This window comes from Eufriesea mexicana, unplaced genomic scaffold, assembly GCF_001483705.2.
Source record: "Eufriesea mexicana isolate 0111107269 unplaced genomic scaffold, ASM148370v2 scaffold1018, whole genome shotgun sequence".
NCBI classification, from domain to species: Eukaryota; Metazoa; Arthropoda; class Insecta; order Hymenoptera; family Apidae; genus Eufriesea; species Eufriesea mexicana.
In genome coordinates, this window is record NW_016909145.1 from 631051 (window position 1) to 644271 (window position 13221).

A 13221-nucleotide genomic window follows, 5' to 3' on the forward strand; every position below is an offset into this window, starting at 1 on the left:
AATAAGGATAATATATATTTAAAATATAAACTATTGTTTGGTACTGTTTAAGGCTAGTCTAATTTTGCAACTCTAACACAATGCTAATACTAAGCATTTGTTCTAGTGTTAATATTAGGGATAATGAACTTGTAGCGACCGTCGTTCTCACTCTCGCCGCTAGGTGGATCCCAACTTCAAGGAGGTCCGAGGACTTTCTCGCAAGTACTCGGAAACCTCCGCTTCCTACATATATGACTTCTAGACTTTCCAATAGTATCCTCGTATAAGGCCTGTTAGGTAGTACTGATGAGTACACTAGCAGGCCTGGGACGAAATGTATCCCTTCCTTTTCCTTTCGTCCCTTCTAGTACCACCACCACATCGAAGATACCTGTGTCTGTGGGATAGGGAGAGGGAGACCTCCCTACAAACTATCGTTTGGTACAGTCTAAGGCTTAGTGTCTAATTTCACAAATCTGGTACAATACTAATGCTAATAAACACCCGGTCTAGTGTTAATGTAGGAATTTTCTCTATTTGGCTGGCCTTTCCTTACTAAATAATTCTATCTCTTCACACACTGACCTGACAACTACTTAATAACCCACTTAGTAACTGACTCTATCTTCCACAATGGGCCCTTTTAAAGTCCGTCCAGGGGACAAGTGCCTCCCCAAAGTAGGAGAAAGTCCCTCCACGCCAAGATCAAGGGTGCGGAAGAGGCTCCTGCCTCCAAGTTAGCCCTTCCGAATAGTCACCCTCGGTTTATGCCAAGGAAAGCTAGGGTTGCCACCTCACATAGCCTGGCCCCGACCTCCTACGGCCCATCTGGCATCCAGATCTTAACGAGTCCTCTAAATCTGAGTCCCAGACGTGGGAACACTACCCTAATCAACGAGTGCCCCTCATTTACCATTCCTACATATTAATATTAGTGTTAATAAACTCTATGCACGCTGACTCTGACGCCTCTGACCATAAACTCTAACTCTTCATGCACTCTACCTAGCAAAGAAATAAACCCTTGTCCTCTTGACTCGGATTTTCAATCTTTGGGAATAAGTGGAGAGAATGAACAGAGGTACTCATAGAGAGGAGAGAGAGATCATGGAAGATCTCTGGAGTTATATCGAAGAACGGAATAAAGCGTGCGAGAATTCAATTGGGATTGTTGCTCGCAGCATCGGATTTTGTTTCCACTATACCTATCAGGCTTTATTTTCATGTACGCCAGAGAAGATCTTTCGAGGTTTCCTTTGAGGAATTATAATTAGAGCCTGTTGGCAAGTTGAGGAGATGTAATGGGATCATTTTGTTCGTCGAACTTGGAACTCGCGGCCTGTTTTTTCCTTGAGTACTGGCGGGAACTGGATTCTTCTTTGCGCAGGCAGGAATAATTAGCAACTACTTTTGAATCGGACGTATCGCGAGGAGAATTTTTAAAATGGAATCGCGAGATTCGCGATTATAATTAATCCGAATGTAATTTGTAATAATAACGAGACAATAGGAACTAGGTCTCTCATATTAGAAGAATAATGGAAAACCTACTTTTTATTTCAAAATATATAACATATTTCGAGCCTGGTACTTTGGGGAGCCATTTTTGTTTAAAATGAAGGAATTTATTTGAAGAAGGTATACAAAAATGTATTCTGAAGGTAGCTTTTAATTGCAAATTTTGTTTAAGAAATTTAATTCTAAGATAATCGATTTTTAAATAAATTTTGAATCAGGGTTGACATTAATTATATTATACTCTGTTAAGTATGCACCTGTAATTTTTCACATTTAAAATATCAACCCTCTGCATTCAACGATATTTTTTAAAATAGTAAATGATACCAAATATTATATAAATTGACACGTGGAATTATTTTATTTTGTTACTTTGTTTTTAATTTAATACGTTAATTAATATAAATCTTTAGAATTTTATTAAATGGCTATTAACTGAGGGGTAAATTTCTCTGGAAAAAATTTGAATAGAAATTGGTTTGTAGTTTTCTTTTCTATGGAATAATGGTACTTCTTGATATCAAAAGAGTGGTAAGAATAAGCACTCCCGGTCGATCGTAATTCTTCGCACAACACGTCGCAGAATCAGAGGAGAGGCTGAGGGTAGAAACGGAATTTCAATTTGCCGGGCATGGGTGGCGTCGTAGGTTAGCGGGTTCTAACGAGGGATGCAAATTTCATCCGGCGTCGCGGCGCTGAGACGCGGAGCGTCAAAACGTATTTTAAGCCGCGACCAGGGCCGTGCGAAATAATTCATCCAATGAATTATTTCCACCAGTGCGACGCCCGTTAACGAGGATCGATCGTCTTTCGTTCTCCTTGCCCTATCGAGCCCGATTGCTGCCCTCCAGAACACCCCATTCGGCTTCAAAAAATTTTTCCAATTACTTTACTCCAACTTCCACCCATGCAAAAGAATTTACCTTTTTATTACTACGAATTATATCAGAAATTTGAAATTTTTATAGTACAACTTTATAGTATAGTTTTATATTAGTAAAATTCGTCTTGTTAGAAATAATATAATTTAAATTTTTAATTAGCTACGTTACAATTTTGAAATTACGTGTTTTATTTATTATTTTATTCATATTGTATTTATTATTTATTGTACGTGTTACAAATTTGAAATCTTTTTATCGCTGCCCTCCAGAACATCCCATTTAGCTTCAAAAAATTTTTGCAATTACTTTACTCCAACTTCCACCCATGCAAAAGAATTTACCTTTTTATTACTACGAATTATATCAGAAATTTGAAATTTTTAAAGTATAGTTTTATAGTGTAGTTATAGTATAGTTTTATAGTAGTAAAATTCGTCTTGTTAGGAATAATATAATTAAAATTTTGAATTAGCTACGTTACAATTTTGAAATTACGTGTTTTATTTATAATTTTATTTATGTTTCATTTATTATTTATTTTACGTGTTAGAAATTTGAAATTTTGTTATTGCATCTCATCTGAATTAATTTGACGTCTCATCACTGGCAGACTCATATTCGACCGATAAAATTTGAATCTTCGCTGTATACATATCACAAGCTTCGAGTCTTACTACGTCTTACAGTTCCAATAATAGAATTCTTCTACTTTCATTTTTATTCCTCCCTTCCTCGGAGAAATACCCCGCCAAATTTAAACTTTGAAACGCGTTAAGGAAATTCTGAAATGAAATTTAAATCTCGTACTGTACATCTTACCCGGAAACACGGAAAGAAAATTGTACACTACAATGAAATTTCACTCTTCGACTTAACTACGCTAATTGAAATTTCCCATCATCAACCCTATCTCTAATAAAAATAAATACATCTACTTCACCCACCCCAAAAACAGGCCCACCAAGCTACACCTCCATTAAATAAAATCTTCGGCGCCAATAAAACCGCCAGAAAAGAAAATAAAATAAAAAAATGATATCAAAAGAAAAAAAAAAAGAGGAAAAATTAAGGGAAAAAACAGAATACTATCTCGAAATTCAGTACAATGTTCAAGTACGTTAACGATTTCCATTGGCCGGGTCGTTGCGTTTCATAAAAGGGGTGGCCTCCCGTAGATGTCGCGGTTACTCGCGCGAACTCGCCTCCTTATCTTCGGCCATTACCCCAAACACGGCTGGAAAACGTTTTCACGGCTGTCTGCGTGCGGTGGAAAAACGCTGGTCTCTGCGTTTTCCCGCGATGCAGCATCGCGTTGCCGAATCTCGCGATGCTGAGAGTCGCGGAAACCGGACGATGCCTCATCCGGAAATTGGTCTGCACGATCAAGCTAATTCCTGCAGAGGTAAAGATTCCCTTCCGGTTCATGTGCATAATGGGTCCGGAGATTGAGAAGTTTCCCTAAATTTCCTTTTTTTTCCTCGAATTTTTCCTCTTTTCTGTGCTTAGTTTCTCATCGGCAGCATGATCTATTGATGACAGAGTTTCTTGGATTTGGGTGTTATATTTTCGTTTTCCTATTTTTATCAGTGCTTTTAGTATTTTATTAATAAATTATTACTTGCGAAACAATTATTTTTATTGGTTGTAAATATTGTTCCTAGCCCCCATGTTCACCCTCACTAGTCACGTCACTGAAGATACGAAATCTATAATCATATTAACGATATGAAGTTAATGTTTTCATTTTCTGTTTGGTTTTGTTTTAGTTTAGGATACTTGTTCGAATATCTACATCCATTTCGATTATTTAAAAGGAAGATTATTTTAAGCCACTTCGCTAATGCGAATTAGTTAACTCGAAATTCTCCAGCCTCATCAATCAAATTACCACGAATCTCTTTAATCGAAGTAACCTAAAGCCACTCCGCCACTGTGTACCTGCCACGTTATTCATCTTGAGTACCCTTTCAAGTCCAACTTCTTGCAACTTCTGTCCCAATTGAAAACACCTAACCTAACCTAACCTAACTTAATCCTGTATATGTATAATTGCTATGTATTTAACTTGAATAATTAGAAAATATCGCTATTATTATTGATCGGGAAATTGATATATGAAATTCATATATTTCCGATGATACGTGAATGTTTTAGCGGTCCGAGGACGGCGACACTAGCGCCACGGGACGTTTAATCTCAGGCCAGCCGTAGTGTCAAATCGATGTGGAATGTAGGTCGAATTCGGCTTACCGAAATTGATTTCTCCGGTTTCTGAATTATGTGCGCTGCGCCATTGCTTGTGTTTCCCGCTTTAAGTCATTTTTTCACGCGCGTTTATTCGAATTTATCGACGATGTCGGCGCGTTGGAAGATCGGTCGGTAATTCATTGTTAGTCTGTATTAATCCGCCGTATCCGGGGAATTTATCGGCCCGATCAATCAGCGATCCTATCGCGATTTTGTGACAATTTTTGGAATATAAAAGACAGAACTGCCAAACGAGTCTCGATAACTTCCCTGAGATATTTGATTTTTATAATTTCACAAAACACGACGCAATCGGCATAGTCTTTCAATATAAATGTTGGCTATTAGGAAACAGAAAGCTAACATTACGATTGAAAGACTACGCCAATGCTGCCATATCCTATCTCACTCGGTCTCACTGTAGACCGTCGATGATCTTCGTCACCGTCTTTGATCAATAGTGGTCACTACCTGTGATCAAGACAATATCAGTGGAGTTAATTAAACGTGAGGGTGCAAACACGCGGTGCCTTCTTTTCTCGAACGTACAGTACGCAGATTCTATATCTATGACAGCCGTGAGGATGTAAACACGCGATGCTTTCTTTTCTCGAACGCACAGTACTCAAATTTTATACTTATATCAGCCGTGAGGATGTAAACACGTGGTGCCTTCTTTTCTCGAACGCACAGTACTCGAACTCTACGTATACGACAGCCGTGAGGATGTAAACACGCGATGCCTTCTTTCCTCGAACGCACAGTACTCGAATTCTATATCTACGTCAACCGTGAGCATGTAAACACGCTGTGCCTTCTTTTCTTGAACGCACAGTACTCGAACTCTACGTATACATCAGCCGTGAGGGTGTAAACACGCTGTGCCTTCTTTCTGCGAACGCACAGTACTCGAATTTTATAACTACGTCAGCCGTGAGAATGTAAGCACGTGGTGCCTTCTTTTCTCGAACACACAGTACAAGTGTATCAAGACGATTCTGCGTAAGCGCTGGTCTAGTAATCCCTATTCTCATAATAAATATCGTTACGTCGAAGGAGTCGTCGCTGTTTTGCAAATGCCTATCCTATAATATCTTCTACGCGTATGATATATTTAATTGTTGGAAATTTCTTTAGATTTTTTCACTAATGTTTCTATCTTTAATCTGTCTTTCAGCCTGCATTCTGGAACTCGTGGTTGGTCAGCAAGGACCGGTGTTCGTTCTCGAGCCACCGAGTACTCTGGTCTTCTCCAATACCACAGGCTCCCAGCTAAGCTGCTCCGCTCATGGGAGCCCAACTCCGCACGTCACCTGGATAACCAGTCCGGATCAGAGATCGGTCACCGCAGTTCCTGGACTAAGGTGAGCTAATTAACATAAGTACAGAGTACTTTAAACTCCGCTTCAAAGTCCCTGCGCTCACCTAAGACGATATAAGCTCATTTCTCATCGATTAAACCGAGGACGAGGTCGGCCATGATTATACCGTTCGAATTTTAATCTGTAATATCCATCGGGTAATTCTTGTACAGTTTACATCCCTGAACACGAATCCGTAATCAAAATTACTCCACCATTTTCAGTTTTCGAAAATTGCAAATTTTTATAAAGACGCGCGATTTTTTGATAAAATGAAATCGTTGGAAGATTCGTTTTCATGTTAAAAATTAAGTGGGAGTTTCTTTTTTAAATAGTTCATATTAAAAAATTATTCGTCACTTTATGTATCGAATGACGAAACCGTTTTAAATGATAATCAAATGATTCGGAAAAATTTCTTATAATATTACGATTAGTATAAAAGAATACATGAGATCGTATACGTGTGATGTATTTAAAAAGTGAGATATACTAGAGATGAGTTGGGTGTCGGTTGCGCGTAGGCACGGCCCTGACGACGCTAGATGCGCGAGCAATGGCCGCGTGGCGGGAAAATCCCGCTTACGTGTTCCCGATATATATTTTACTTTCTTTGAATATTTAACATTATTCTAATATTTTTCTTGAGTAGTTTCTTCTTCAGAAAAGTCTACAGAATATTCTACTGTCTATAAAATTCGTATCAGTTACAGAATTTCTTCTAAAAACGCAAAAATAGTGCGTAGAAAATACACTCGGTAACTTAATTTTAAATTTTGACGACCAATTATAATTATTCAGAATCACGAATAATTCTAATTATGGACATTGATAAATTACGGATACTCTCACCTAATTTATACGACATTGAACGACCAATGACTATATTTTGGATATTACAAATTTTTAAAAAATTAAAAATTTGTTAGACAGTGTTATTTAAAGATTATTCGCCATTGGGAAATTAAATGAGATTTTTGTTTGAATATTCTTGTTTTAAATACGATAATCGTTGAATTATTAAATAAATTCTATAATTTACGGTTATTTCTATATTTTTAATTCGTACAATTAATCGCGCAAATATTATTACTCGTGAGTAAAACGGCGCAGGAGCGACACGAGTTTATTAAAACAATATTATTTCGTTTGCATTAAAATCTAGATTCTGCAATTACTAAATTGTAAACGTAATCTCGTGAAATTGAAAATGGTGGATTACGGAAGGATATTTCTCCGTTTCCAATATCCACTCATTCGGCACGTCGATTAATTGCGAAGAAAAATAACGAAAATCGACGTTTGTTTTAAATATACAGATTGAAGCATCAATCCATTACTTTGCATTAAAATTATTTCGAATTTTAAAGTCGCCTGTAAACGCTTCGATTATTTTTACGATCTCGAATCGTATCGTTTATTATCGTAATGTCGGTTTTATTCGCAAGGCGGAGATAATATTTTTCAAATAACGTCGTTCGTTAAATTTCCCGTTGTTATTGTTCAATTTTTATTTGGAATCTTGTGGCGCGTATGTTTCGATTATAGACGCGTGGATGCGCGGGGTAATGGCGGCGGGTTTCCATCGACGCGACACGGCTTCCGGTAATTCCGTTTCGGCTATCGCTGGCCGCTTGTAAGATCCGCATTTTCGGCTGAAAATTCGCGATTCGTAAGAGTGCTCGGAGCGATAGAAAGGGCTAAGCGGATTAGCCTGCCGGGATTTAGAAGTTCCGAGCCACTGTAAATTGCGGGAGTTTCGAACGAGGCGGACTTACGGTGCCCCGTGGAAAAATACGGCTGCAACGTCGCCGCGAAACATAATTAAGTTCAACTTTTGATACCTGCGGCCAACAGTGATTAAAGGCAACTTCTTCCGTTTGTTTTTCGAATAACAGTGAATATTCCCATTTGGGTCTGCTTATCGTTCGGTAAAAATCGAAAGGATATCGAAGGGATTAATTCTTTTTCTTTATTTTACCAAATTTCGAGATAAAAATTATAAATATTATTACTAAAATATTAATATTTCGAATTGTCGGAAATATTATTTTTTTATAATTACAAATATTATTTTTGTGATATTTGAAATATTATTTTTGTAAAATGTCGTACGTTGTTTCTGAATATTATTTTTAAAATATTGTAAATAATGTTTTTGTAAAATTTCGTGTATTATTTCTGAATATTATTTTTCTTTAATTCTATAAGTTGTTTTTGAAATATTTGAAATAATATTTTCATAATAATTTCATACATTTCTTCTGAAATATTAAAAATTGCATCTTTATGCAATTTCAAATATTATTTTCGAATAATTCGAGGTTTCGTTGATGTTTACTTATTTAATTTTGGTATAGTCGGATAGACTAATAAGGACTACGTATTCCTCAACTGATGCTTGCTTAATTGAATCTCTACTCTTCTGGATACCTATTAGTGGAACAATTATAACTTCAGACACAATCCTGGCCAACTTATCAAATCAATTACAATTCCGTTTCACTTATCTGAGCAAACAAATGATACGTTCGATTCACCGAATCGGATATTGTTCTATTATCCTTGTCCGATCATGCAGTGTCCTATTATACTTGTTCAATTAGATACGCTTATACACTAATTACCTAATTAGATATACACCGATGACCCCAAAAACTGGTCTCTATCACCATCTACCACGAAATTAATCACCGAATTGAGCAATTATACTCTTTAATTCCATCCAACCATTAACCCCCAATTATTAAATACAATTGTCTCACAAGTAACATTCACAATCCAAACTATTAAATATACTAAAATATCTTTAAATTCTACATCGTAAAATATCCCCATAAAATTTCATTTTACGTACCCTTGTGTAATTTATCATTAACGATACCTTAATAATTAAAATTATTTCTGTCTCGAAAAATTTTTAATCGAACGAGGAAATTTTATCTCTTTATTTCCATCCACCCATTAACCCCCAATTATAAAATACAATACAATGTCTCACAAGTAACATTCACAATTCGAAATATTAAATATACCAAAATATCTTTAAATTCTACATCGTAAAATATCCGCATAAAATTTCATTTTACGTACCCTCGTGTAATTAATTATTAACGATAACTTATTAATACCTAATTAAAATTATTTTTAAAAGTACCTAATACCTAATTCAAATTATTTCTGTCTCGAAAAATTTTTAATCGAACGAAGGAATTTTGTCAGAAAATACAAAGTGGTCGAATGTGAAATAAACGAAACGAAGATTCTCGTGCTGTATCAGTCGCTGGAATTAAACGAATTTTCCGAATTTATTCCAAGATCCAGATATGGATGTGAGGTAAGGTTGGTATTATTGGAAGTTTGATGCCACACGTCCGGCAATATCGTAAACGTGGCACCTGGGGAAGCCATTTCCCCTCGGTAATTGAAATGTTCCTTATCCAATGGTCGTCTAGTAAGTTTGTTCCACAGGAAAGCGTGGGCTCTCGTTCAACAGCTTTCGATACGCTCGTATCACGCGTTAATCGAGTCCTAACGAACGTGTAATCTCAGGAAAGAAGGAAGTTAATCAAAGAATTAGATAAAATCCCGAGTCGCTCAGCATTTAGTACCTGACAGCATTTAGACCTGAGTTCCAGATGGGGACACTATGCTAATAAACCAGTGCCCCTAATTTACAATTCCTACATATATACACTTTTTAATTCGCATTTGGTATTTTTTGAGAATATTCGAGACTTTGTTACCCTGGTACCATAACAGGAAAATCAATTTTTAATTCCTTAAATCATCAATTGAGTCAAAGAAACCTGACATATCTCATCGTCCAGCCACAACTTTAGGCTTGCTAAAGACGAGATATCTCGTTACTCATACTCAAAAATTCATGCGTTAAAATTCCCATCACTGTCCTTTTTCTCATCTATTCCTCCACTTTTCATACCGATTCCAAACTTCTTCCCTAATTTCTCAGCGAATCCCCAAAACGCCATAAGCCCCAAAGCAGCTTCGATCCGAAGCACACTTTCACTTGGTTCACAGCCTCGAATCTTCCCTCGAACCTAACCCAGAATTCCTACCCTCCAAAAGGCCTGCCTCCGCCATCTCAAGGCTACAACCCCTATGCCCGGAAAAGCTCTTCGCGAACCTTTACCTTCACCTTTTCCGCCCTTCGGCCCTCGCCAGCCGCTGCAGACGCATCGATCAGAGGCAGATCAGAGGCAAATCCGAGGGAAAACAGAAACAGACGCGTTCTTCGAACGGTGGAATATTCACAGACGAAGTTTGTATCGGCCGGGAGCCGCAAAAGAAGCTGGAAGAAATTCAAAGCAACCCCTTTTCGACTCCGTTCATCCACGAAACGCTCCTCTTTGCCGGCTCGACTCTCGGTTTTCTAGTGATTCAGACGTCCGGGGCTTTCTCCCCGATATTCAGCCACTGCTATCGGTGTTTCGATACGAGTTGATCGATTAAAGGGAAGGAGCAGCCTGTTTCCCGATGACGGCGGATGCAGAACGCGGATTCGGATAAATGTAACGATGCACGCGAGGGGATGAGAGGGGGTGGAACAGGTGGAGAGATGAAAGGTGAAAAGGGTGGAAGAAGCGATGAATCGAAGGAGAAAGCAAACTGGAAGGGTCTGCAAGGTGAATAAACGAGTTAGGAATTATTCCGCAAGGCTAACTGCCGGTGAATTCTTTTTGTGGAGGGGGGTATTTTATTTCGCCATTTTCTATTTTTATTTTTCTCTATTTTTATCGCTCATTTCTGTGATTTTATTATGCCAGAAATGTAAACGGGAATATGGTATTCGTTCGTGAAGGACATTTTGAAAATTAGAGAAATATTAGGGGAATTTGAAAATTATGGAGCATCTTTGTTGCGTCATAGTGATTAATTTTTAGTAATTTTTGGTGTATTAGAAACACGAAAGCATCCACTAAGACTGTTTTCATATGTACTGTTTGTTGCTGTTTATTCGACACTGTTTTCGTTTATTTTGTTACTTGGACTGTTAAATAAATGTCCCTAGTGAGTCACAAAACTTGGGTAAATGTACAGGGTGAACTACGCAGATGTTACTGGTCGTAGCTTCCATAATTGTTATCATTTTTGACTGAAAAAAATTTGGAATATTCTTAAAACACGCGTCTATGGTGTAGAGAAAGAGCAGTCTTAATAATCATTATAGTTTCTTCGGGAAAAATTCCCAAATGTGTGCTTCTTCTCTTACCGTTAGTGCAGAGAAGTCCTATGGGTTGCTTCAATTATGTGTTACTATACTATAGCGTATTTTTTTTAAACACTTTTATAAATCATTATGGATAGTACATAAGTCATAGTGAGCCAAAATGTCAAAAGAAACGTGCCACGATGAGCAACGAAAGAAAATAGAAAGGATATACAGGGGAAAAGTAGGCAGGAGCTGGTGAAAAGGGACGTAAATATAAATACGCGTGGAATAAACGGCGAGGGTGAAGTGGAAACGTAAAATCAAGAACTACAAGCGAGTACGTACGGCGGGAAATAACACCTATAAAATCATTCGTATAAAAGTAACGCGAAGAACGAGTCGCGGTAGAAGCTGGGAACAGCTTTCTGCCATTTCGAGACACTTTTCGCTCGAATAAATCCCTTTCTTTTCTGCTGGCCCCTGTTTCCCCTTCTTCCCATTTGCCGCGAAATTTCGACATTATCGAGTTCCACCCTGAGACTTATTTTTCGTTCCCCGAACCTCGAGCACACCCACTCGTTCTTTCCTTTCGTCGACCTCGAGAGTCTTCGAACGAACGTCGCGGGAAATTCGAAAATTCGGAAAATGGTGGAAAAACTCGGGAAATTTGAAAGTTCGGAGAATTGCGGAAAACTGCGAGGGATTTGGAATTTTGGAAAATCGCTGGAAATCCGGAAAATCGGAAAATTGTAGAAAAGCTCGGGAAATTTGAAAGTTCGGAGAATTGCGGAAAACTGCGAGGGATTTGGAAATTTGGAAATTCTGAAAATTATGCAAAAGCTCGGGATATCTGAAAATTCGGAAAATGGTCGAAAATCGCGGGAAATTTGAATATTCGAAGAATCTCGGAAAACTGCGAGGGATTTGGAATTTTGGAAAATCGCGGGAAAATCGCTGGAAATCCGGAAAATCGAAAAAATATAGAAAAGCTCCAGAAATTTGAAAGTTTGGAGAATCGCGGAAAACTGCGAGGGATTTGAAAATTTGGAAATTCTGAAAATTATGCAAAAGCTCGGGATATCTGGAAATTCGGAAGATCGTGGAAAATCGCAGAAAATCCGGAAAATTATGGAAAAGCTCGGGAGATCTAGAAATTCGGAAAATTATGGAAAATCGTGCGAAATTTAAAAATTCAGCGAATCGTGGAACACTGCGAGGAATTCGGAAATTTGGAAATTCTGAAAATTATGAAAAAGCTCTGTATATCTGGAAATCCGGAAAATTATGGAAAAGCTCGTGAAATTTGAAAATTCTGAGAATCGTGGAAACCGCGAGGGATTTGGAAATTTGGAAAATTATGGAAAATTGCAGGAAATTTCAAAACTCGGAGAATCGTAGAAAACGAGACCCTAGATATCTGTAGAAGTGGAAATATCTAAGCTTTTCTTTTCCACATGAACGGGTGCGTTCGTACAAATCCAAAATGGAAGTTTCACTGAACCAAAGAGTACGTACAGTTTTCTGTCCATTATTCGCTCAGAATTCATTGTCTCTATCAAAGAGAGATTAAAGTGTCAAAAATTGTATGCAACTGCTGCTTTTTCTCAGTTGAACACATTAACGCAAGTTTTTCCCGGTGGCTCTGAAGTTCTATTAAAATTTCGTTTTAACAGCACAAGGCGCGCCTAAAAATTAGGCAAACGAACGCAGGTTGCATTTAATTAGCGAAATTTAATAAATTTCGCGTTTCACCCTCGTTTTTCCATTTTTCGTTCTAGCTCTTGGAATTCTCCTCGATGAACGTTGCAACGTTCTTTCGCGCACTTCCGGTTCCCACGTTTGCAGTTTCGCGAATGATCCGATCCACTTGGACAAGTTTGTCTTACGCGCGACGCTATTTGCGCTCGAAACAGCCGGTTTACGAGCGGAAGGATATTTGTATAGTTAAGTGTCTCGATGGAGTACACACAGTGTTATGGCGGCATTGGTACACATACAGTTAATCTTACCTTGTAAATTGATACGATCAAGATGCTTGCACGCGTTTAATTATGCG

The 13221-nt window shown here is 37.8% G+C and overlaps 1 protein-coding gene across 1 annotated transcript in view; it reads left to right on the plus strand.

Moving 5' to 3' along the window:
- Dscam3 (Down syndrome cell adhesion molecule 3) overlaps nt 1-13221 on the plus strand; it is a 178462-nt gene that overhangs the window by 81941 nt on the left and 83300 nt on the right. Inside the window, exon 2 of the mRNA XM_017899882.1 lies at nt 5809-5995. Coding sequence (XP_017755371.1) covers nt 5809-5995 — 187 coding nt within the window. The remainder of the gene's footprint in view (nt 1-5808; nt 5996-13221) is intronic.